Source organism: Lathamus discolor, chromosome 1 (assembly GCF_037157495.1).
Source record: "Lathamus discolor isolate bLatDis1 chromosome 1, bLatDis1.hap1, whole genome shotgun sequence".
Classification (NCBI taxonomy): domain Eukaryota; kingdom Metazoa; phylum Chordata; class Aves; order Psittaciformes; family Psittacidae; genus Lathamus; species Lathamus discolor.
Window position 1 is genome coordinate 109,000,122 of NC_088884.1, and position 25,046 is coordinate 109,025,167.

At 43.6% G+C, this 25,046-nt stretch overlaps 1 protein-coding gene across 3 annotated transcripts in view; it reads left to right on the forward strand.

The window, feature by feature from the left end:
* SLC20A2 (solute carrier family 20 member 2) overlaps nucleotides 1-22,619 on the forward strand; it is a 58,486-nt gene extending 35,867 nt beyond the window's left edge. For all 3 annotated transcript variants that reach the window (XM_065690152.1, XM_065690160.1, XM_065690169.1), the window contains exons 6-11: nucleotides 857-973; nucleotides 1,672-1,875; nucleotides 3,247-3,835; nucleotides 14,607-14,792; nucleotides 15,524-15,608; nucleotides 20,916-22,619. In XM_065690152.1, coding sequence (XP_065546224.1) covers nucleotides 857-973; nucleotides 1,672-1,875; nucleotides 3,247-3,835; nucleotides 14,607-14,792; nucleotides 15,524-15,608; nucleotides 20,916-21,080 — 1,346 coding nt within the window. In that variant the 3' untranslated portion in view covers nucleotides 21,081-22,619. The remainder of the gene's footprint in view (nucleotides 1-856; nucleotides 974-1,671; nucleotides 1,876-3,246; nucleotides 3,836-14,606; nucleotides 14,793-15,523; nucleotides 15,609-20,915) is intronic.
* The last annotated feature ends 2,427 nt before the right edge of the window (nucleotides 22,620-25,046 follow it).

Here is a 25,046-nt window from a genome sequence, read left to right on the forward strand (position 1 = left end):
CTACGTATCCAAGATGTCTCACAGTAAATCAGCTGTATAACCAACGCTTCCTCATCAGTTGTACTGCAGAAGTAGGTCAGGCACTCTGCAGTGACTCATTAAGCAAAATAAATGAAATAAGAATCTTAATGTCCCTTCTGTTTCAGCTTAGCAGTCTCTGAGTGTGTGAATAAAAAGGTGGGACTCTGTTTTTGATACTTGGGAAACACATATTTACTCTCCAAGGCCTTTGTCATGGCAACGTTTACTTACAAGGATGAATTAATCACGTAGATTTCAAGACAAGCATGCATATGTGGGTTTGAAAGCTCTTTCTTCATTAAGGGTCTGATCATTCAATTGAACAAGTGCAAGGAGCTTTATGGGGGGGATACTTAAAGTTACTGGCATGATTGCACATTGCAGGACTGAAACCTGAGCTCTCAAATGCTACATTTAGCTATTATCATAAGCAAATTATGGCTTAGATTAAGCTAAGCATCAGGCTTTATTAACCAGAGCAAAGGTCAGGTAAATACTTACCCTAATGGGCAACATGGTCTAACATGCATTAGTGAATTAAATCACTGCAGGCTTGTTTTAGCAGCTCTGATGTGGGAGTTTTTCCCCTGCCTTCTTTGGAAATAAGGACACAGTGGGGTAACGGAATTGGAAGACTAAACCTGTAAATTATGTCAATTAGACCTTTAAATACTGCGCTAATATATATATGTTAAAAATAATTAGCTCATTCATTTTGGTTTTGAATACATTGTGAACACAGGGTTTTCTGCAACAGACTGGTCTTCCGCTGCCTGAGATAATTTAAGTCATGTTAATTTATGGTTGTTTGGGTTTTATTTCTTTGTCTTCACAGTACTGGGATTGACATTGCCAATGTGGGCCATTGCTCTAATATCAGTTGGTGTATCCTTAGTATTTGCTGTCTTAGTCTGGATTTTTGTGTGCCCCTGGATGAAGAGGAAAATAGAAAGTAAGTAATTGCTTCATGAAATGCAGGTGATGTAAAACCATGAGAAGTTTCATTGCAGAGCTGGAAGTGCCCTTGAGAGGTCACCTAGTCCGGTCCCCACCCACAAGCAGAATGTGCTTAAGCTATTCCTCATGTATTTGTGTAACCTGCTCTTAAATGCCTGCAGTGGTAGAAATCCAAAACCTTGTTAGGTAATCCATTGCAGTGCTCACTTTTTCTGGACCTCAGCAGAAACAGGATAATAAATCCTGGAATATAATCCGTTTTTCATGTTTTATTAAGGAAATGTGAAAGAGGAAAAATCTGAAAGAATGATTATCTGTAGGTGACTTCTTTAACTTTGCAGTCAGTTGGGCTGGTCGCAGCTTTAAGCTGATAGTATTTTTCTTGTTTTCTTTGCTATTCAACAAATGCAGCATTTAAAACGTAGAGAAAAGTTTCAGATTTCATTAATAAATAAGCAACTCTTTTTTATATCATTTATCTCTTCTGGCAAATTTTGTAGGACGTTACAAAGATGCTTTAGAATTTTCTCAGACAAATTTAAAGATAAGCATTAGAAATAAATAAAGAACGTGTGTGAAACGGAGCCAGGTTATCGTATCCATGCTGATCTATGCTGTTAATGCAAATAGTGGAAACATAAGCAGCTAGACAGATAGGTTGCATTTAAAATTACAGTACTGTTATTTCCTTAGGCCGGTTAAAGAAAGATGCTGCACTGTCAAGGATATCAGATGAAAGTCTTGATAAAATTCAAGATGAAGAAACACCAGTCTTTAAAGAGCTTCCCGGTGCCAAAGCATCTGACGAGAGCACGGTTCCCCTTACTGGCTCAGTAACAGAAGCTGCTGGAGCATCAGATACCATCGCAAATGGAAACCATCCACGTGTACCATATGGTAAGAAACTAAGGCAACACCAAGGGCTTATATTCTCCCTGTTTTGATAGCGTTTCTTAACTGCAAGTAGGTCTCTGTTACAAATGGTAAGTTAGTGTTTGTGATTTCCAGCTCAATCCCTCATCAGCACTTGTTGGGAAAGAGGCTCAGTTACAAGTGATATTTTCTAGAAGGGACTTAAAAACGATTATATTTTGTTTGCTGTACTTCAATGTTAGAAAATGCTGAAAACAAAAATTACTTTCCTTTTTGCTTTACTTTGTACCCCGAATGGTGTTTCCATCCTTTTAAGCAGTGGAAAAATACAGAGAACACAAATTGCTGATGTATGAAGGTTAAATTCAGCATAAAGATGATTAGCATACTACCACAGGAGATGAAAAGATTTGGGCTTTAGCTGATAAACGTATGACTATTTGGGGTATTTGCAGTAGAAAAATCTCACACGTCATTGTTGGAACGTATATTTATAAGAAGCAGGCTTGTGGGCATAAAGCTCCTTTTGTTCTCGCGTGGTGGGATTGTACCCCCACACACACTTAGCAGTCTGCTGACTTTGATATCGCTTTGCTAACATCTGCACAGCCCTGTAATTTGGTTAATAAATGCCTAACATATTCAACTGCTGCTTACAAAATCATGTAAGTCATGACATGAAGCCATGACACATGCTTCCAGTTTAAAAATAGCTAAACCCAATTCTGTATGCTGCACAGGGGAAATCCGGGATGTAAGGAAATGAAACAGTTTCTTCGGAAATACTGCCTTAGCTGTGATATGTGTCCTGCAGTGTATGCTACTGTTAAATGTATACAGTGGGAGTAACTAGCATCATGTTCCTAGACATAAGATGTACAGAATGCTGGAATAGCTGAGGAAGTCTTTCTGCAGCACTTTAACTGTTTTTTAAGTTCTTTTTAAATTACGTAAATGCCTCTCAAATGCAGTTACTTTTGAGAGGTAACCCCATATTCAGTATGAAATTACGGTAAAGCACCTTTCCAGGGTTCCTCGTTACGGCTGTTCAGTTCAAAACCTCACAAAAAGTAGAGCTTATTTTACAAGAGAGAATTTTATCAAAATTACTCTTCCAAAGAACCTGAGGATTTCACCTTCAGGTATCACCTTTGAGTAGCTGATACCCAGAGACTTGCCGCAGGTCATACAGCGTGTCTGGGGAGACCCAACGGTGGTACAATGCACAGATGTGAGAGTTTATTTTGCAGTGAACTGAATACGATCTATTGGAAGTTGATCTTTTTTGTCCAGCATTCTTGGATTTGTGCCTGTTTATTGCCTCACAAATTGGGAGGGAGGGGCTTTCTGCATTGCATTTCTAGAAATAAAATCTCCAGATCTCTGTCTTTTTAGGAAGGGCATTTTCAGTGACGCACACCTCGGTGAAATCACCTGTTTCCAATGGCACCTTCAGCTTCGATGGCCAGGTGAGGAGCGATGGCCACGTTTATCACACTGTGCACAAGGACTCAGGTTTATACAAAGACTTGCTCCACAAAATACACCTGGACAGGGCCACCGACGAGAGGCCTGCTCAAGAAAACAACTACAAACTGTTACGCCGCAACAACAGTTATACGTGTTACACAGCTGCTATCTGTGGCATGCCTGTGCATTCCTCCTTTAAGGCAGCGGATACGTCAGCTCCAGAGGACAGTGAGAAGTTAGTGGGAGACACTGTTTCCTACTCCAAGAAGCGAGTCCGCTATGACAGCTACTCCAGCTATTGCAATGCAGTGGCTGAGGCAGAGATTGAGGCAGAGGAAGGTGGGGTGGAAATGAAGTTGGCCTCTGAACTTGCAGATCCTAACCGGCCCCCAGTTGAACCTGTGGAAGAGGATAAGGAAGAGAAAGACACATCTCAGGTCCACCTACTTTTCCACTTCCTCCAAATCTTAACAGCCTGCTTTGGATCCTTTGCCCATGGAGGTAATGATGTCAGGTAAGAGGATGAGATCTCACAGACCAGCAATTTTGCAGTTTAAGTGCTTGGAGCAAGGTTTGCTAGCTCGGCTGGTAGGAAAGTGTATTCATGTCTGCAGGCAGATGATCATCAGGGCTGTGCTTCACAAAGCATGTGACACTGATGCCCCTGGTGCTTTCCAGAAATTGGGCTGCTCAGTCATAGGCTTATTTTCTTCTCAATGTTAACATCTTTTTTATTCGCTGCTAAATAATTGTGCAGTAATTAGTTTAATTCAGGTTTTAATTTTGATAAGCTTTGAGGCATTGAGACTCCCCCTGGCACGCCAACCACTGTAAAAACAAACAGGACGGTCCCAGCCCTGCAGAGTTTGCAGCCTTTTTTAACTGCCAGATCAGAGACCATCAGCAAATGAGAGGTTTAGACTACTTTTGTCATGAGATAGATTTCATCTTTTGTCATATTGTGAAAAGAGGTGTGTGAAGAATGTCTGTATTTTGATTGCTGCAGCCCTTAAAGGCTTCCCTTTGCTGAATCTTTTTGAGTTTTCCAGGGTCTAGGGCTGTGTGAGGCAGTGTATCACTAAATAACTCAGAAAATCCAACAAGCCTTAACATCAAAGTCCTACTGAAGTTAGAAACTGCCCATACAACTTCTCCAGCTGCCACACCTCTCTTAGCAACATAAACTGAGTTACCCCTGAGGCACATTCCTGTGCCCTATGAAGAGAGGGGACATGGGCTATGGCTCATCTCCTAGTGCTCATTAAAGACGTTTCCCATCTCCCAGCATAGTTCTGGCATGCAGTACTCCCCAGCAAGAGTTTTATCCAGAGCCACTGTTGCCACTGAGTTGCTCCTTGAGTTTGGAAGAAGCCAATGAGTTCATCCCTCAGCCGTTTGGCTTATGTGTGTCTGTCCTTAACTCCCACGACACTAACATCATTTCCCAGGAATAAAGGAAAAGGATCATGCTCCCGGAATCTTTATCTCATGTCATGTTGACTCAGGCAGCTGGCAGAATCTTGAAGTTGGTCTCAGAGATGTTTATCTGCGGCTCTTTGTCCTCCATTATCTGGTCAGACCCTGGTGAAATAGTGTCTCTTCACTCAGTCATTTGCAAACCTCTTTCGCTTTGAAGGCTTGCCTCTGTTTTATTCCACAAAGTACAGACTTTTGACTGAAGGACATACGATGGAGCGTTTTATACCTTCCTTGTCTGCACTCCCATTGCTTATCTGCTTGTAATATTGCTGTATTTGCAGGGCCCTGTTGCACCTTGCCATCTTGCTGGAATGTGGCTGAAGGGCAGTTTGGGTGTTTTGCTCTGTCCCTGGGAACACTGCATATTTTTCCTTTAGGATTTGGCTGGACTGCCTTTTCCCTAGGCCTGGAATGATCCACATGGTATTTACTAGGTGATCTTTCCTGTATTGTGATAAGGCCCCCTGAGAAGCTGCTTGTCAAAGCAGTGGTCCTTGTTTGGGTTGTAGCTAGGGCCATACTGAGTCTCCTTCCCGCTGAACCCTTGCTGTGCCCTGAGGGTATTTGTTTCAGCATTTGCAGTGGGGCTTTGCAGTGTTCATAACTTTCACAGTCCTCCTTAGGCATCTGGGCAAACATTGTCTGACTCAGCAAGGAGAACAGTTATTGCTCCTCACTCGTGTTAGCTGTGCGGTTTAACTCACAGCTTATCTTGAAAACATTTACAAACGTGTCTTCTCCCATCCCTGTGCACCCAGTGTCCTGGGAATTTGGGAGAGGGCTTTCTGAACAGCTGCCTTGGCCTCAGTCTTGTTATTACTCCCTTTGTACTTGCAAGGATCTACCAGGTATCACACCAGGCAAGAGCAAAGACCCGTGGAGGCCTGTACCCATGCTCTGCAAGTGGCCAGCATCAAGTGCCAAGGGAAAATACGAATGAGGACAAACATGGCTGATATTTGTTGTAATGTACCCTGGGAAATAACCATTCCACAGAGTTCACAGCCTCTGCCAGCAGGCTCCTCTGCCTCTTTATTCCCTGTAGGTGATGTCTGTACATACTTCTCAAGGGCTCACATGTTTATGCAAGCATCACTTACCTTTTCTGTAAGAGGCAAAGGTAGCAGAATTTGTTAGAAGAGATCTGCAAGGATGCAGTCAGTTCAGAAGGAAAATTTGTTGTTGATAAGAGCCAGCCAGGATGAAAGACAACATTTGGACTCTATGCTTTGTTGCATCTTAAAGTTGAATTCCCCCAGAATTCCGCATTTGGACTGGCTTGTTGCCTTGGCAATATCCTTTCCTGAAAAATCATACTTTTTAGTATACTGCAGATCTCTGTCAGTGATCCTACCAAATTTGCCAGGAAATATGTGTTTTTATTGAATGCTTTTATTCCAAAGTCTCTTCTTAAGCTGAATTCATGTAATTGCAGAACTAAAGAACAAGTTAGCTTTGTTTTGTCAAAGCTGATAGAAATACAAGATGGTCATGGGTGTAGGACTGGATAGGAACCCATCCTTACAATTGTACTGCGGTCCAGCAATAAGAATTAAAGACCTTTTTCTATGCCAAAAAGGTTGAGTTAGATAAAACACTGCGAATGTAGATTTCTATCCTGTGGATTATGTAGCAGAGGCATTTTGCCAGTCTTTGTCTAGCAGAGCAGAAGACTTCTTACTGGGCTTTTGGCTCCTCCACATATTGCATAAGGATCTGCAGAGCTGAAAGGCAGTGAGCTGTTTTAAAAATAGTGTGGTAGAAAGTAGCTAGTATCATGCCTTGCTGTCCACATTTCTGTAGAAAGCAAGGCTTTGCAGTCCATCTTCCACTGAAGGCCTTTCCATATCCCTCCTTCGTTGAATTTCCTTCTCATTTTAGGTGCTGCTGCCAAGCTGCTTCTCAGTTTTTTCTCTCAGCCTTGAATCCTGTTGTTAAAATCCCTCTTTCCTCTGCATTTGGTTTTAAACTCCTCATTCGTATATTTAAGGCACCTCCGTTGATGTCATCTTTTTCTCTGGGTTTGTTTCCTATGTTTTCCTTCTGCATCCTGGAACTCACTTGTTCCTATGCTTTTCTATGTCTTTTCCATCAGGCTGTTTGCTGGTATTTCTTGAAGGGACAGGAGCACGTAAGAGAAGCAAAGAGAGAAAAATTAAAAGCTAATATAAAAATTAAAAACTGCAGGTAGTTAAATGATTCACCTGTTTTGGAGCATATTTAAGCATGAGGCATATGGTATGGACTGAACCATGATGCAGCTCAGAAACACTTTATAGAGCAGAAGTGTCTCATATAGTTTGGATAGCACTTTAGTGGGCAAAAAATCAAATGGAGATCTACCTTGTTTCATTGTCCAGGCTTTACCCCTGGACGACCTGGAAGAGCTAAATCAGTATTTTGCCTTTGACTGCAGAACTAACTCGTAATAAGGTTAGCTAGACCCCACTTTGTTCCAAGATCATGCTTTTTAGCATCATGATGGTACCAGCCATGTTTGCTGTAGGAACTGATGTTTGTAGCAGTCAGGGCTTGTGTTTGGGCTGACATCAGCAGGGATCCTGGCTGGGGCAGTTGTGCATTAAAGGCAACAGGGAGTCATGGTAACTCCTTGTTTGGGTGACTGTTTTGTTCAGACCATCTCCTCCTGCCCCCCCCACCGCAGAGCTTATATGTGCTGTGTCAAGGATGCTGGAGCCCTTCCAGGGCTGGGACTAACTGAGCCGGGCCGAGAGCCTTGTGACACCATCGTGCACATGGGCTCAATGAAATCTAAAGAATTTAAAATCCGGACTAAATGTGTTGGGACAGAACTGCTGCAAAAAAATGTTGTTGTTGAAGTTAATTAGCGGTGCTGAGTGAGCAGGTCCCACTGGCTCAGCACCCGAGCACAAAGGGAGCACGTCAGGTCATTGCAAGGGCAACAGGAGAATAAAAAGGGCAGGATGGAAAAAAAGACCTGGGCCAGGAGCGTGACACAAGGAGGACTGCCAGCTTCCTAAATGCTTGCTGAGAGCCAGCTTTCCCGAGAGGCCAGGAGCCTGGGCGCTGTTGGCCAGCGGGGATTATATGAACCTATGGTTGAGTTGGACTGAGCTTATTTTCTGTAAATGTGGGTTGGTTCAGCAGGAATAATGAAGCTCACGGGTGCAGCCACAGCAGCCTACCTGCATAAATAAATGTGGGTAGTGGGGGTGTCACTGGAGTTGTATGGTTTACGCTGTGTTTCACAGTCTGGAAGCATGTCTGTATTAACTAGTTCCTGAAACCAAGGGCAGGTGGGCAGGCTGTTCTGGAAGTGTCCAGAGAGGACTGCTAAACCCATAGCTATCTCCTGTGCTCAGCACAACAGTGGCTGTGGCTGCTTTGCTACTGGCCTGGGAATGAGAAAGCTATGAGCAAACTGTGTGTTGGCTCCCCAGCCCATCCACGCAAATGAGAAGGTGTTTTTGTTGACTCAAGCATTCTCTGGAGCTCTTGTTCCTTGAATGTTTGCATTTGAAGCAGGTTGACCTACAGAAAGGTACTGTAGTTCCACAGGAGTTTTGCTGATTAAAATCTGCTGTTTATGCTGTGAAAAAAGCTTGAGCCTCACGTTCCTACACACCTCTCTGTGCATGTGTTTAGTCTCTTCTCGTTCAGATTTCTTCTCCTATAAATGGGTAGCCTCTTCTGTCCCTTCCTACCTGCCATCTCCGCCTCAGGCCATTATTCCCACCATCACAGGAGAAAACTCAGGAATGACAGAAGGAGCGGTGTGCCCTGGCTTGTGTCTAGCGATGGAGAAAGGTTGGTTTATTATTGTGGTGATGGAGCCATGATGCTCCATCTGCAGAGGGTGACCGCAGACCATGCCACCCACCTATGTCCATGGATGCCAAGGGGCAGGTATTGAGCTTTAGCTGCTGTAGTGAGCAGAAACCTGCTTGCAGACTCTTCACACTTGTGCAGGGGATCTCAGTTTTGCTAAGTTCGTGCTGCATAAATTGTTTGAATGTGGCTGCTCTAATTAAATTTCATGTGGAGGATTTCAGGACTACCCTTGCCTATTCATACTTAAGTATTATTGGAAAAAGGGGTTATTCATGTTAGAGTCTGCAGGTAATGCCATGTAGATCTATGGCATAAGCTTGACAAAGAATGGCTCTCTTATTATTCAGATGATATAGGCTACATTACTGACGACAGGATTTAAAACTATTTCAGAGCTATTTTTACACATTCTTTCTGTATTTTAGGGAAACTGAACTACTACCAGATAGGGCATTAACTGTTGAGCAAAGCAATGCAAGTGAAACTAGGCAATAATGTGCTTGGCCAAAATGCAGGGAAAGGAAACTTCTCCTTTTGCCTCCCTACAGATTTCACTAGATTTTTAGGCCAGAGCACACAAACAGCAGTGGGACTCATATTTTCCTATTTGCCTTTAAAAGCAATGGGGTTAAAGGAAGGAAGGGCCAGAATATTGCCAGTATCTTATTGCACACAGGGAGCTTAGTGGGAATCAGTCTCCTGGCTAAATAAGGAGTCTAAAGGAGCTATAATAAGGCTGGATTACAAAATGAGTATTTCTTATTTCCTCCTTGAGTGCTGCAGTCAAGATCACTTAGAATATTTAGGAAGCTAATATGTGCATTACAATTACTGAGAGCAGCCTCAAATCTGATTTCTTCCCTTTTTAATAGCAGTCTGTCCTGGAACTGCAGTTCCAGTGGATATGAATCTTCACTTGTGTCCTTATTGTACAGGTACACGGTGTCTTTGTTGTGCTGTGCAGGCAAGCCAGAGAGAAGCAGCAAGCAGCCGGGGCTCTGATGGGTACAGGAATCCCTCCCCATCCTGCTTTGAGCAGGGCCCATGACCAGGCTTGCTGGGGGAAGGCTGATGCTGGTGGGCAAAAGGGGAGGATGGACCCAGTCCTCCAGGGCCCAGGGAGTTGGGGTTTCAGGGCCAGCATTTACAGTATGCAGCGATAAGCTGCAAAAAGAATACGTAGCCTTCCTGACTCATTAATGCACACAAAGCTTTGCACTTCACAGGGCACAGCTGTGACACACTGTTATTGCGCTATGGTGCACGCACTATTTCAGAGTTCTCTGGTTCTTGGAGCTAGGATCAAACTCTCTCGATAATCTGAGATTTCTGGAGATTAGGACATATTTTTTTCCTGTTGGTTCAGAGAGGCGTATCTATCTCGCATCCTTACTCAACTGGATGATGTCTCTAGGCGTAACTGCAGCTCATCCAAAAACCTCACCCTGCTTATTTTCCCAGTGGAAAGTTCGTTTATGAAATCCTGGTTTGGGAAATAGTCAAATGACCGGGGATTGTGTAATTTTATTTGTAATATTTGAAGTCTAATATAGATGCCTTGTATGGCTATTTTGCTCGTGATTCAGTTTTAATCAGTGCTAGTGTATGTCTCCAGCTTCTTTCACTGAACCAGAAAAAGTTGCTAATACACAGCCTGCTTTTTCAGGTAGCAGAGAATCAATGCACAGTCATCAAGTAGCCTGTAGATTGTGTCTTATAATATAAAGCTTATTCAGAGCATACAAATAGATTGTCTTTTTGAACAACTCACTACTGCCCTGAAATAAGCAGTGAGGTAACAGCAATGTTGCTATTTGGTGATAGAGCATTCAGCTGATGGCATCGTTCCATTACAGAAAAAAAAGCCTTTACTTTTTACTTAAGAGAAAAAAAAAAGTCCAAATCAAAATGGTTGTAGTTCTTCTTCCTCCAGAGAAGGCCCTGGGCTCATGATCCAAAGGTATCCAAAAATCTCTGCTCATGTATGTGTGCATGGGAAACTCTAAGCCTGTCTCAATGTAGCTGAATGTAGGGGTTTTTTTTTTGTTGGTAATACTATCTGTCTCACAGGGAAGAGGAGAAGCCAGCTCTATTTATAGTTCAGATTCACTGTCAAATGCTGTCTTTCACAACAGCTTTATAAATGGTGCGGGACAGATTCTCAGCTGGCACAAGCAAGCAGAGGAAGAGAAGTTGTGCCAATTCACGTTAGTCGAGAGAGCTAGCAAAATCACCATGAGGGGCAGGCAGCACTTCAGAAACACTCAGCAGCACTTCACTGAACCACTGTGACACACGTCTGTAAGTACAAGCATTACTGTAGGTGGCATTTAGTCCTGTACCGCACCTCCAGGGAAGGCAAACAGCCCCTGTGCACCACCCTGTTGCAATGTCCTGTGTCCTGTGAGTAACAGGGGCTGGCAGAGCCCACAGAGATGGTGAAAAATACTGGACATGGAGAATATACTTCATGACAGGTAGACTCAGGAGTTAGGCTGCTGATGCCATAATGTTTTATAAATTCACCCTAAAATTAACTCGGAATGGCCATCCTCGTGCTCAGTGGGAAAGCGTGTAGGTGTGCAAAACTAAAGTTATACCATGACAGGAGTAGCTTACCTTGGCTTTTCAACCCAGTAGCTAAATAATGCAGTAACACCCTCGAAAGTGCTTCAGTTACATAGGAACCTAATGGCAGTTTTACACACAGGCAGATGTTGATAGGGGTTCAGAGCCCTGGGTGACCATCTCAGACTTTTTTCTGCTCCCTCTAACCTACCACAAATAGGACTTGGAGCTTCAGCACAAAGCAGTTAGTTAAGACAAGTAGAAGAGCTGCGTGGGAGAGTAAGAGAAAATCACTTCTTGAAAATAGACTTGAAGAATGAATCTTTGCCAAATGAATGGAAGATCTGAGGTCTTTTTTCTGCTTGCCATGTCTTGAGTCAAATGGGATGGAACCAGTGGGAAATACTGTGAATGCCACATTCCCGTCTAGCCAGCATCCTTGTGGTTCATCTGCTTAGTCACCCAGCTGTAGGAGACATTGGTTAATTGCAGGAGGTCTCAAAGCAAATTTTCTAATCTAACAATGTCTTTCTATGTTTTTTATTGTGTTGTTTCTATCTTACTCTCCTGTTGGGACTTGTCTTCTATCAGTGAACTCTTCCTAGTCCCAGGGATGGCTGATTGCACATGTTTGTGTAATGTCTTGAAGCTGATGTATGCAGTTCATGAGTCAGATGCATTCATTGTGAACTTTTGGTAGTTCTGTGGTGGGACAGGCCACCATTGGCATTGGAAGTGCTGGTACCACAAGTCCCTAGGACTGGACCTACTGAGCAAATCCAGAAGCTGAAGGAGCCCTCTGGAGAGCCATGATGGTGGTAGATCAGTTGCACACCACTGCCAGTCTGCTGGCTGTTGGTAGCCACTTGCAGGCATTTGGGCTGGGAGATGCCATTGCCCCTGCAAGCTGAACGTTTAAGTCAGGTTGAACATGATTTACAGGTAAAGGAGAATGTCTCTCTGGTATAGGTAACCAGTAGTGCAGATACCCCCAAGTGAAAATGCAGTTAATTGCCTTTTTGCCTTCCAAGCACATATGGATCCAGTGCTCCTCTGCTTTCTTTTTCTACAGGGAAGGTATCAGAAATGCTGCCTCTGTGGGCATCAGTGTCATCTCTTCTGATCTATTGGGCAGCATCAGCCACTCGGATACTCTGAGACTGAGCATAAGGGAGCTGAGCTTTTCTTTGTCTTGCCTTCCATTATCACAAATAAGAAAATAACCTTTTCTTCAAGGATTAAGCTTAGTTGATTCACAGAGGTGTAGCATTTGCAAATAATTAAAACTGGATTTTAGTATAAAAGAACATAGTTTGCTGCTGTAGTTTTTTTAAGCCTTTTCTGTCTTCCCATTTACATTAGGACTGACAAATATCCATTCATAATCTCTTCAGAACAGTTAGGAATCAGTGCCTGGGCTTGCTCCAAATGTACCTGTTATTTTCAACAGGGAGGTTGCCCCATATCATACAACACTAAAAGAAGGGATGATCGGTTTTCACTTCAGCTGATCAATGTTTTAGTTGCCTTTATGCATCCTTCTGCATTCATCAGTTGAAGGTACGTTTCTTTTTCTATGCACAGTAAGGCATTTAAATGTGCAAATAATTTAATCCATACCTGAAAACAGTGCCAAAGAAGTTGCAGGTCAACTTTAAAATATTAGGAATGCTTCAATCAAGAATTCCTTCTTCCTTGAAGGTAAAATAACTCTCGCATTTAGGCACTAAGGACTTTTTGTATAACATCCTTTCACTCATGCAAAAACTCAACAAGTAAATGCATACTCAGGCACAGCATCAGACCAGAATTTTAAAGTCATTTTTGCTAGTGAAAATCACTCTTTATTTAAAGTGTATTTAGTTCTTTATCATACTACCCAGTGTCTTCAAACCCACTGGATTATATTATCTATGTTATCTCACTAGTTTATTTTCATTATCTTTCTCAACTGTAAATCATTCTCTTCCTTTTTATATCAAAAGGCATATTCAAGTATTTTCATTTGCCTTGAAGCTTGAATGTTGTTGTGTGTTACTTTGCAGAACCTCTTTTCAGGGTTCAGAGCTCGATTTCTCAAGGACCATAAGAAAGCAGGGTCTTGTGTTGCTTAGATGAGCCAAGCTTTGCAATGCTGAGGACCCTCATCTCTTGACAATTAGCACTCAGCCCCTAGCATCTTGTATCTAGTAGAGATGGGATTCAAATCAATTATTAACTTTCAGTTATGGTGGGTTGGTTTGCACAATATATGATGTTAGAACTGGCCCTTACTCCATCTGTGTGCTTTGGAGTGAGACCAGGAAGCTGGTCCTGGCTGCAGGGCGAGCATAGCTGTGAGCGCTGCCTGCGGTGCTTGCTGTGACCATCTCTCCTTATCATTTTACAAAGAGGGAAGCTTCCTGCTGGTTTCAGACTTTTTGAGTTATATTGGACAGGTTTGTTCTGCGCTTCTCATGATGATTTAGATGTAAGTGCAGCACTACATCACTTCTTACACTTGTGGTTGAGGATAAATGCTGCTCAGCAGGACAAGCAGCTACTCAGTTTAGCAAAAGAACTGCAAAAAGAAAAATGGCATGTTGAAGTTCTTAACTCCTTTTTTAGTATTTAGGCCTCTAAAGTAACTGGATACCAGCTTTCATGTTTTTCTTCTAACCCTTATATCTAGAAACTTGATGCTTTTTCAGAATAAACAGTCAGAAGTCTCATGCAGGCACTGGAGATTTCAGCCACCAATATCAAGTGACCTGCATTAGGAGTGGGAACTTCAGTGTTGCTGATTTCCAGTGTTTCTTTAGATAGCAGCAGCAAGGTAGAAAAACGGGCTTACACCAGCTCTGTGTCACCAAGGAGTCCTCTCTGATCCAGTCTGACTAGCTCTACAATGTGTTTGAAGTGGTCTAAGTCACCTTCCCAGCTGCGTTCTGATCATATCTCCAAATATTAGAGGTTGTCAGACTAGATTATATTTGTATCTTCTTGTCTGCGATGGTAATTTTGTTTATTAATGTCTCTCTTCGACAAAAAAAGCTAATTTAATACTTGAATTTTAAAGATGCAGAGCTCTCAAATTGCTGTATTTTAATATAACTTCAAGTTAGTACTGAAAATACTGGTATTTGTCCCAGAACAGACCTAATGAGGTATTACTGACTGTCATTTCAGGAAACGATTTGTAAAAGAGAAATTCCTCTCAGCATTTGCTATAGTGGTCAGTGATGAAGTGACAACTGAAAAAGCAACATGATAAGAGTCCCCTGGTGCAGCCTTTCTGAGTGAGAAAGGGTGTTTGTTGCCTGTAAGGTCAAGTCAGAGCAGTGCTGCACATGCAATGAAGAAAAATCATACAGAAAATAAGAGACTTCTCCCAAGGCAATTATCTGCAGTTTTATAACTTGGGTGGTGCTTTTCTGTTTCTCCAGCAATGCAATCGGTCCCCTTGTTGCGCTCTGGCTTATCTATGAGCAAGGTGGTGTAATGCAAGAAGCGTCGACTCCCATCTGGCTGCTGTTTTATGGAGGCGTTGGGATCTGTGTGGGTCTCTGGGTCTGGGGTAGGAGAGTTATCCAGACCATGGGTAAAGACCTCACTCCAATCACACCATCAAGGTAGGTGCACAGTTGTCATTACGGTTGTGTGAACTTTGAGCTTTGCGTGTGAACCAATCTGAGAAGTTGCTACCCCAGTGTTTTGTTTATAATGCAGTTTTCTGGATTTGCTGTGCTTTGACTTTTAATGATAACTGGCTTTGACTTCTCTGTCTTTCTAAAAAATGAAAGAAAGAAAGAGAAAAAGGAGAGAGAGTGAAAGAATGCAAAAAAAAGCGAGAGAAAGAAAGAGAAAAAAGGAAAAAAGATAACCCTGTAAACTAATACTGGATGTGTTTGAGGTGTAGAGGTTTACGTGAACAGTCTCTTGCTGATGACCTAATTAATGAGGCAGGAGGTGCATTTGGAAATGGCAAGATTGCAGTGGCTTTCCCAGTGTGCTTCAGACTATTAAAACCATATGTATTTATTACAGTAATTTTGATCCTTAATGCGTACTCGACCTCTGCTGGTGCTTAACTGAATTACTAATTAGGCATGATTCACCACAGCATAGAGTAGTAAAAGTCCATGATGCAATGAGCCGTGCAGCCAGGTTACTACAGATGACTAGCCTGTGCCATTCCCATTATTCAGCCCTTCCTTGTTCTCTTAACTTATTCCTGTGACAAAAATCAGTTGGAGATAAAACAGTCGAAAGAAGAAACGGGTAAGGCTTTGGCACACTGCAAGGTATCAGTCCAAGCTGATGCAAAGAGTGATTGTGAAGTGTTTTCTTATGCTTCCCGCAGTGGATTCACTATTGAGTTGGCTTCGGCGTTCACAGTTGTGGTAGCTTCCAATGTTGGACTTCCTGTCAGTACTACACACTGCAAGGTATGCCTTTGCCCAGCGACTGCAGTCAAGGCAGTCTGGACTATTCATCTTAAAATTGTGCTGCTTGAGCCAGCGGATAATGGCACGGCGAGGGGAAAACAGCCACTCACGGAGGACTGTTAGGCAGAGGTGCCTCAGTGCCACTGGAAAATAATCAGGCTTCCAAAAAATGCATTGGAGTTGTCACAGTAAAGTTGCTGCAGTCGGGCACAGTGTGAACTCCACAGCTGTGGTTAAAGGAAAACAACACTTACAGAAATGCGACCTCAATTTTAAAGCAAGCTGATCACAACGGAAAGCCTGGTTTCCTCCGACGGTGCCATTTGAACCTGGTTGGGTGGCGTTTCTCCTTGTTCAGGGGCTGCGCACCATTCATCATGTATACTTCACTTTCTTGATAAGTGCATGGCATGGGATTTCCTGCATATAACTCTTTTACTACAGGTTTTCCATCTGTCTTTTTTTTATTTTTTTTTTATTTCTTCACAGTGGATTTTGCATTGAAGTAATGTGTGCGCTAACGGTACTTGTAGCCTCAAATGTGGGTATTCCAATAAGCTCCACCCATTGCAAGGTATTGGAGTTTGCAGTGATCACATCAGTAAATCACATCACTAGGACAAACCATAACAAAATACAAGAGATACCAATTGTTGCAGGCTGCCTTCAATATGCAATGTGCCGTGCAGACAGCAGTGGCAAAGTAACAATGAGCACTTTTAAAGCCGGTACAGACAGCTAAGCAAAGTCAGCATTAGAAGTAATTGCACAAAAGTCTGGAACATCTTTCACCCTTTCATAATTGTATCGAACTAATATAGACATGTTAAAATAATATAGATTTGCAGTTTGTGTGTCCCAGTTATGTGTATTTTAGAGCCACCTGTATGAAAAAAACCCACTGCTACATCATTAAGCTAACATTTTAATGTCTCTCTTCTTTTAAACCAACCTGTCCTCACTTTTGTGCATTGTAAGACAGAATCTGGCCCTTGTAATTAGTTCTTTGAACAAGGTTCTTGGCTTTAAAAAGAAAACAAAACCAAAACACTGACCAGTTTGAAGTACAGGTATAAGCTGGGTAATGAGCAGAATTTAATGGTGTCATGTGGTACACTGTGTGAAAAGACGTTTATAGTGCTTGTAGGCAACAGGGAGCATGTGGACATTTACACTGCTGGAAGAACATAGTGGGAATCTGGAATTTTGTTCACCAGGAAATTCCCATGTCAAATCCCATCTTTCTTTCCTTTGTTTCCCCATGGACTCCCAAGCTGTTGGAAGCACAGAGCTGTCTGTACCCCACACCCGCTGGCAGGGTGAGCAGAAGGCCCTCTGAAGTCAGAGACCCCAGAGTGGCAAAGCCCCTCTGCTTTGGCACATACCACCAAGCCCTACCAGAGCCAGATCCTGCAGGATTTGCTGCTGCACCCTGGGGACCATGGAACCCTTTCAGCTCTGGCTGGGGCTGGGGCAGGAAGGTTTTGGGGGTTAACTACTCCATGGCGTGGCATGCGGGCTGGCAAGAAGTCAGGCATCCTTGCCTGTGACATTGACCTGGTTTCCAGTGAAAGAGTCAATGAAATCCACACATCCTGCAAAATGCCCCAAGTTGGTTCAATTGGCCTTTTTCTAGTGAAAACAATTTCTTCAGAAAGCCTTCCTCTATTGCAAAATCATTTCTTTCTTCTGCTGTAGAGCTCTTTGAGAAGCAGCCAAGACTGAGCTGCTCTGAAAGGCTGTTCAGATTTCCTGGCGTTGGCCGAACTGTGGTTCCACTGAATCAAGTAGGGAGGGGAAAACTAATAACAATGTGATCCACTTCTAAAAATGCTAGCCTGAAACCAGCTCCCTTTAAGCTGACTGGTATATCAAATGCATGAAGAAGAATTTGCCAGGGAGAATAATACAGCTTTGATTATCCCAGTTGTGTGCCTGAAGCGCTTCTAGCCAACCGCTGTAAAAGAGAAAATACACTTTGGTGGAGACAAATAGACTGAAGTTAAAAAGAAAATGTCTTGGAAGCCATAAGCTAACGAGAGTGTGGCATTAGGAAGCATTCATTGATTCACTGCAGTTAAAAGCTTGGTCTTTTCTAACTGTGTAACAAAATAATTCTCTTTAAAAAATACTTCCATAAAAGCAGGTAATGTGGTTAGTCTGTGTCTGCTCCCTGTAGTTTACTATATCTCATTAGATGGATCATTCTTAATGGGAAGATCCACTTCACAATAGGATTAGGCTGTTCCAGGATGTCACATTATTATAACTGACTCTGTATTTCAGCAAAATGAGATCCTGAGTTGAAAGATCCAAAGTGATCAACATAAGATAAAAAGCAAACACCTGGAACAGATGTATTCCTTGTTTTCTTGAGGGGCCCCATGAAGGAATAAAAGAAGTATTCAATAACACTAGTCAACAGAACATGTAGCAATTAGATAAACTGATGGCAAAGAAGGAGCAGTGTGAAACACCTTAGGTGGAGAGAGACCTTTTCGAGGTGAAACAATAGACTCTAATGAAAATGACCAGTTTGACCACATGTGAAGGAAAGCTCTAAGCAGCAGCTTTCAGGTCTTGGAGCAGATGTGGTGGCAAACAGGAAACCGGTAGCAGGAAGAAAAGCATTAGCTTTTGAGACATTTTCATCAAGTCCTCTCATAACAGGAGTTGCATTCAGTCCTAAATCAGAGGCTTTGCTCTACGTATCACTGCCTGATATGCCTGTTCTAAATCTACAGCCCAGCAGCTCTTCCATGCTCCATGCTGCTGAGAGCCTGAACTGCACCTGGTATCCTTGCCACTAGTCAAAGGGGAGAGGAAAGTCCCTCTGAAAGTCTCCAAGTCCAGAGGGCCTGAGGGAAAGACCTAACCTTTTGAGCCTCTAAAGGAATTTGTGAGTCTTAACACAGTAGCCACATTGCTTTTGCCTGCAACCCTTCAACTGCCCTTAGGATTTAGCACTAAAAAGCCAGTGTGGTGTGAGTGCATACCTTGCCTTTCTGCTGCTAGTTAGGCAAGTAATAATAATGAATCTTACACATAGAAGCTGTTATTTATTCTAAGGTGAATGAGATGTGGAAACAAACAGGCATTTCTCAGCTGTAACAAATGGAATGTGTTCATGTACGGATAAGATTAGAGTGCAGGAGTTAAATGCTTTTTCTGTGCAAAAGTGACTTTGCTGAGGTCATACTGTCAGCTCTGATTTGCTATTAAGATTTTGTGGTTTTGAAAAATATTCTCTATGTTGCTATGATGGAATTATCATGTTCTGTGTATTGTCATGATATGCCATTGCACAGGAACAAGAGGGCCAGAAGCATTTCTGTAATGCTTTAAGCAGAGCATACTGAAGGCAAACTGCACTGGTTTCAAACAAATCTCGAAGTAGCTGTCATCTGAAATTCTGCAGATGGTGTAGTGTCCCTACACCCGAGTTTTAGCAACTTTCCTAACCTCTAGTTCATCAAAATCACTATTAATAAACTAAACTCTAATAATGTGTAAACCAGATTACCAATGCCATCACTGCTGATACCTTTTAAATTTCAGGAAGGACTCAGAGACTATCGTACGTAGACTGCATGCTTGCTCAATGAGCAATGCTTCTTGTTGCAAGCATGACAGACGGATGCTAAGGACATGCCAAATGTAAAACACAGCCTAACAGCTGAGCTGCTGAAAAACCAAATGCTGTTTCCTCAGTTTAACTCCTTGATAGAGTCAGAAGTGTGGGGCTCCTCTTAGCTGGGCACCCCTAAATACACTTACACCTCCTAAATACAGAACAGTATACGGTCCACTCAGGGGGGTATTCAGATTAAATATTATCTAACAGATTTTCCTGTTGGATCAAGCTTTATACTGAGGCCTTTTCAGTCCTAGAATATCAAGTTTAGTTTTTCCTTCCACAGGTAACTCTTTTCTCCAAAAAGAAATGTTAAGCAGTAGTTAGAAGTTAAGTAGGTGTTAACAAAAGATGTGGATTTGATGTCACCATCCTAGCTCTCCCTGCTCCCCTGATCTCCCAGCATTTATTGCTTTCCTGGCTCTGCACGTGGGGATCAGCCATCTTCTAATCTATGGGCAGGGACTGATACTCCCATTAAGAAAACAAGCAGGGAAGAGGAGGCAGGATGGCATTTCAGGGAGCACAACCCCAGCTGTGTCTTAGAGTCTCCTTCAAAACAGGATATTCCTTCCACATTTCTTGCTGCTTTACTGTGTGCTTTGAATAGACTTGCACTGATGTACATGTTTTTGTTGACAGCATGGAGGGCCGCTTCCAGGGCAGAAACAAAATGCAGTATTTCTGACGTTTTTGCATAATTTTTCACCAGAAATGTTTCTTTCTTAAAAAAATAATATTCTCAGTTTATACCTGAGCTTATTAACTGAAAATACATCTGAAGGGAGAAAAGGTTGTAGCTTTCCCCATGCTGCAGTGTGTTTTGTCTTCAAAAGCACTGACCTCTTGATGTCTGTGCCGTTTGCGTGTCCCACAGCATCCGGCTGATGTCTCTGTGTACAGGGAGGATTTTAGCTCTTGATGCTTTGCTTGGCTGCCTGGCCCAGGAGGGCTGGTTTTCTCAGAGGGTTTGGACTGAGGAGCTTGATGTAGGGCAGCTGTACTGGGTCTAACCTTGCAGAGTCTGTCTGCTCCCTGCCAGGTTACCATCTCTGTTACAGGGTGGACTCAGCTGCTTATATTGCTGTTGCTGTCCTGTTTATAGCCTGCAGTATTGAAATAGTAGGTTCAGCACCTGGTGGGTGAACAGGCAGGGCATCCCAAAACAGCAAGAGGGCAGGCATGTGGGACAGGAACTACACTAACTAACCCAACTTGCCCTATGCCTCCATCTCCAGCAGAGCCTTAAAAGCAACTTTCCCTTTGTTCTCATGATTTAGACCACAATCTGGACAGACTTGGAGGATGCTTACCCTCGCCCCTGCAGACTAAGTCAGGCGCTGGGTGAGTGGAGGGCTGGCTGGGTTGCACTCTTGGCTGATCCAGGAGCCAGTAGGACAGAGAAAAACACACAAACTCATTTAGTGTCCTTTGGTTGACCCCAAGACCCATGAAAGACAGGTGATTGAAAAATAAAGGTTAAAGCATCCTGGAAGTATCACCATCCTGCCACCCCACCAGAACAGAGCCACCATCATCATCATCAGCTCTTTTGTCTCAGAGTAAGGCTTGGTATCAGCTGACTGGCATTGGTGTGGCTGTAGGCATGTTGTGGGCACTTAGACCTACCCCTCACATCTTGTCTCTCCCTCTCTGTTCCCTGCGGACGCAAGGTCGGCTCCGTGGTGGCTGTTGGCTGGATCCGCTCCAAGAAAGCCGTTGACTGGCGCCTCTTCCGCAACATCTTCCTGGCGTGGTTTGTGACTGTGCCAGTGGCCGGCTTGTTCAGCGCCGGGGTGATGGCACTGCTGATGTACGGGATCCTGCCTTACATCTGAAGAGCCTCCTCTGCTGGGAAAAGGGGAAACGGCCAAGCTACTACCAAGGGGAGAAGCGTTCCCGTGAAAGAACCGGTCGGAGAGGATCCACCTTCCATATCTTAACTTCTTATCTACTGTACATAACAATGTGTCATACTGGTGACATGGTGATGTGGTGCCATTTCTTATATATTAAAGAAATATATATACATATAGTAGGTAACAATACCTAAGTTATATTATCAGTGGGGTGAAAATAATTGCCTAGAATTTAATATTTAGTAAAATTTGTACATAGTGTATCATTTCAGTGGCAATTTTTTAATCTTTTGGAGAAGAGTATGGATTAGGAAATGTTTCTTGTCCATTTGATATAAGAAGAAGCGAGGTACAGGACTGCATAACACATGAATTTTTTTAAAGCTATTAAGATACTGGAACAAAATAAAATGTGCAGAAGTGCTTTTCATAAAATAACTTTGTTCATGTCATATTGATCTTCGTGTATCATAGCGTGATGGTTATGGCTGTGTAAATACTTACCAACAGTAACTTTTAAATGGTGCATTTCCCTTATATATTTTGCATAAGAAAGTTTAGGAAGTACCAAAGAAGCAGGGGAATAGCTTGCCGATATTATGTTGTCTACACATGTGGGCGTGTGTTGTGTTTCCCCACCTCTAACTCAACATTGTATTCACCAAGCTCCCACCAGCGAGGCGGGGATAGTACTGTTCATGTCTTAATGTAACTTAAAATGAAACAAAGCAAAAAGCGCACACAAAAATACTTAGTTCTCGTTACTTAGTAGGCAAACCACAGTTCTCCATGCTTGCTGATAGTAGACTGACTTCATTTTGTGGGTTGAATTTGAAGTATCTCACTGCTCACCTTCTACCCTTCCCCTTCAAGTCTCAGCTCCTGGTTGCAGTGCTATCAATTCCAGTGGGAGAACAGACCCTCAGTCTCCCGTCTTTCTGTCCATCCAGCCACAACCACACACTCTCAGGTACAGGAGTGGGACCGTGGGGTGCATGGCAGCACCATGTACAGAAGCAAAGGGCAGCAGCAAGTAGGAACTGGGCTTCGCCCTGGTTTTACGGTTGAAGGTATGGGCGCCTGCAGGAGTGCTGTCCCACATAGGGGCTGATGTGAGGAGCATGGCAAGGATGTGAGCAGATGCTGGGTTCCTTAGGGTGAGTCCCATCCTATGCCACAGCCTGCCAGCCTCCTGCCATGCTGCCGACTGAGAGGAGGGAACAGGAGCCTGGATCTGCATGAATGTAGGTTGTTGTGTGGTAACCAGCATTTGGGATGAGATTTTGTCACGGCAGCTCAGGGGAAAATGGCTAGCTACATCCTCTGCACGGCTTTGGAAAGCACAAGGTTACTGTTTTGTGGGTGGGAGGCAAAGGGCAAGGGGTGCCCGGAGGAGATTGGGAATATATTACTGTTTCAATGCTGCTAAAATTTTGATAAAATGTTCTTGGTACTCCATTGTGACTTTTCCATTGGTCATTCATACTAAATTTATAATAAAAAGATAAACGGCCCCTATCACTGTTTGCCTTTTGAGTTTTTCGAGTGTGTCTCAGTCATGCCAGCTGTAATGGGAAGGCTCCATGGGCAGTTAAAACCTACTCCTTGGCATCCACCACCTTTTGTGCTTTGTCCACTGTGGATGAAACTGCTTTGTGCAGCACTGACAAAAGCCCCCTTTTCTTCTTGCTGTCCCGGTGGCCCCAGCGCCCAGCCCTCGCTCTGCCTGGGGCCCAGCTCATGGCAAGTGTTGCGAGCTCTGTGGATCCTTCAGGTGTGTTCACTGGGCACTTGCTGGCTCCAACTGCTCCCTGACTTCTTTTCTGGATCCCTGTAAGCATCCCCACTGTGGCAGTACAGCAGCACTCAGTTTCCAGCCCCTCTGAAACCCTAGAGCCATGGTATAAATAGCACTAGCAAACATGTGGGACTGATGAGCAGCAGCTGAGTGACCAGAGCAGCCAGTCAATGCACAATGACAACCTGGGACCTGTGGAACAGGACAGAAGAACTCACCCTATCTTAGCGCTTGCATAAACAAATGCCTGCCTAGTGGCCCAGCAGCTTGCCACCTTGTTTTATCTACAGAGGCAAATCAGACTTACTCCAGAGGCAGTGGGCTGTGCCAGATCCAGGGGGTATGTGATAAATCCCCAGCAAAGGTATCTGCGCATGTGTTAACACACACACTGATGAATAAAGCTGTTATGAGCAAAATGGCCAGCAAGGCAGCATCTCTAAAATATCCCCACCCCAAACACAGTGACCTTTAATCTGGAGGGAGTTGGAAAAGTTACTTTCTCCATGTCACAGAGGTGTCCTCTGCCACCCAGGGAAGCAAAATCACCACAGCAGAAGCTGGTGAAACGCCCTGCAAAGATGGGCATGATGAAAATGTCCCTCACTCGGGCAGCAATCAAAATAGGTACAAGTATATTTATTACAAGTGAAAACTCTTTTAACTGAGGAACTGCAGTCTGAATTTCAGAAACCAAAGTGTCTACTGTAGCTCATGGACCACTGGTATATTCTTGACTGAAACCAGTCTCAGAAGAGCCAGGGGGCAGGGTGTGAAGGTGCTTATAAGATTGTAATCACAGAATCACAGAATCCCAAGGGTTGGAAGGGACCTAAAAAGATCATCTAGTCCAACCCCCCTGCAAGAGCAGGGTAACCTACAGTACATCACACAGGAACTTGTCCAGGCGGGCCTTGAATATCTCCAGTGTAGGAGACTCCACAACCCCCCTGGGCAACCTGTTCCAGTGCTCTGTCACTCTTACAGTAAAGAAGTTCTTCCTGATGTTAACGTGGAACTTCCTATGTTCCAGTTTACACCCATTGCCCCTTGTCCTATCACTGGATATCACTGAAAAAAGCCTAGCTCCATCATCCTGACACCTACCCTTCACATATTTGTAAACATTGATGAGGTCACCCCTCAGTCTCCTCTTTTGCAAGCTAAAGAGACCCAGCTCCCTCAGCCTCTCCTCATAAGGGAGATGTTCCACTCCCTTAATCATCTTTGTGGCTCTGCGCTGGACTCCTTCAAGCAATTCCCTGTCCTTCTTGAACAGAGGGGCCCAGAACTGGACGCAATATTCCAGATGCGGCCTCACCAAGGCTGAGTAGAGGGGGAGGAGAACCTCTCTTGACCTACTAACCACTCCCTTTCTAATGCACCCTAAGATGCCATTTGCCTTCTTGGCCACAAGAGCACATTGCTGGCTCATGGTCATCCTCCTATCCACCAGGACCCCCAGGTCCCTTTCCCCTTCACTACTTTCCAGCAGGTCAACCTCCAACCTGTACTGGTACATGGGGTTGTTCTTCCCCAGATGCAAGACTCTACACTTGCCCTTATTAAATTTCATCAAGTTTCTCCCCGCCCAACTCTCCAGCCTGTCCAGGTCTCGCTGAATGGCAGCACAGTCCTCTGGTGTGTCAGCCACTCCTCCCAGTTTTGTGTCATCAGCAAACTTGCTGAGGGTGCACTCAGTTCCCTCATCCAGGTCATTGATGAAAATATTAAACAGCACCGGTCCCAGCACCGACCCCTGAGGAACTCCACTAGTCACAGACCTCCAGCTAGATTCTGCGCCATTGACCACAACTCTCTGCCTTCTTCCTTTCAACCAGTTCTCGATCCACCTCACTACTTGATCATCAAGCCCACACTTCCTTAGCTTATCTATGAGGATGCTGTGGGAGACAGTATCAAATGCCTTACTGAAATCAAGAAAAACTACATCTACCGCTCTACCATCATCCCTCCACCTAGTCACTTCCTCATAGAAGGCTATAAGGTTGGTCATACATGACTTCCCCCTCATAAAACCATGTTGGCTGTTCTTAATGACCCCCTCATCCTTGATATGCCTAGTGATGGAGTCAAGAATAAGTTGTTCCATCATCTTTCCAGGGATGGAGGTAAGGCTGACTGGT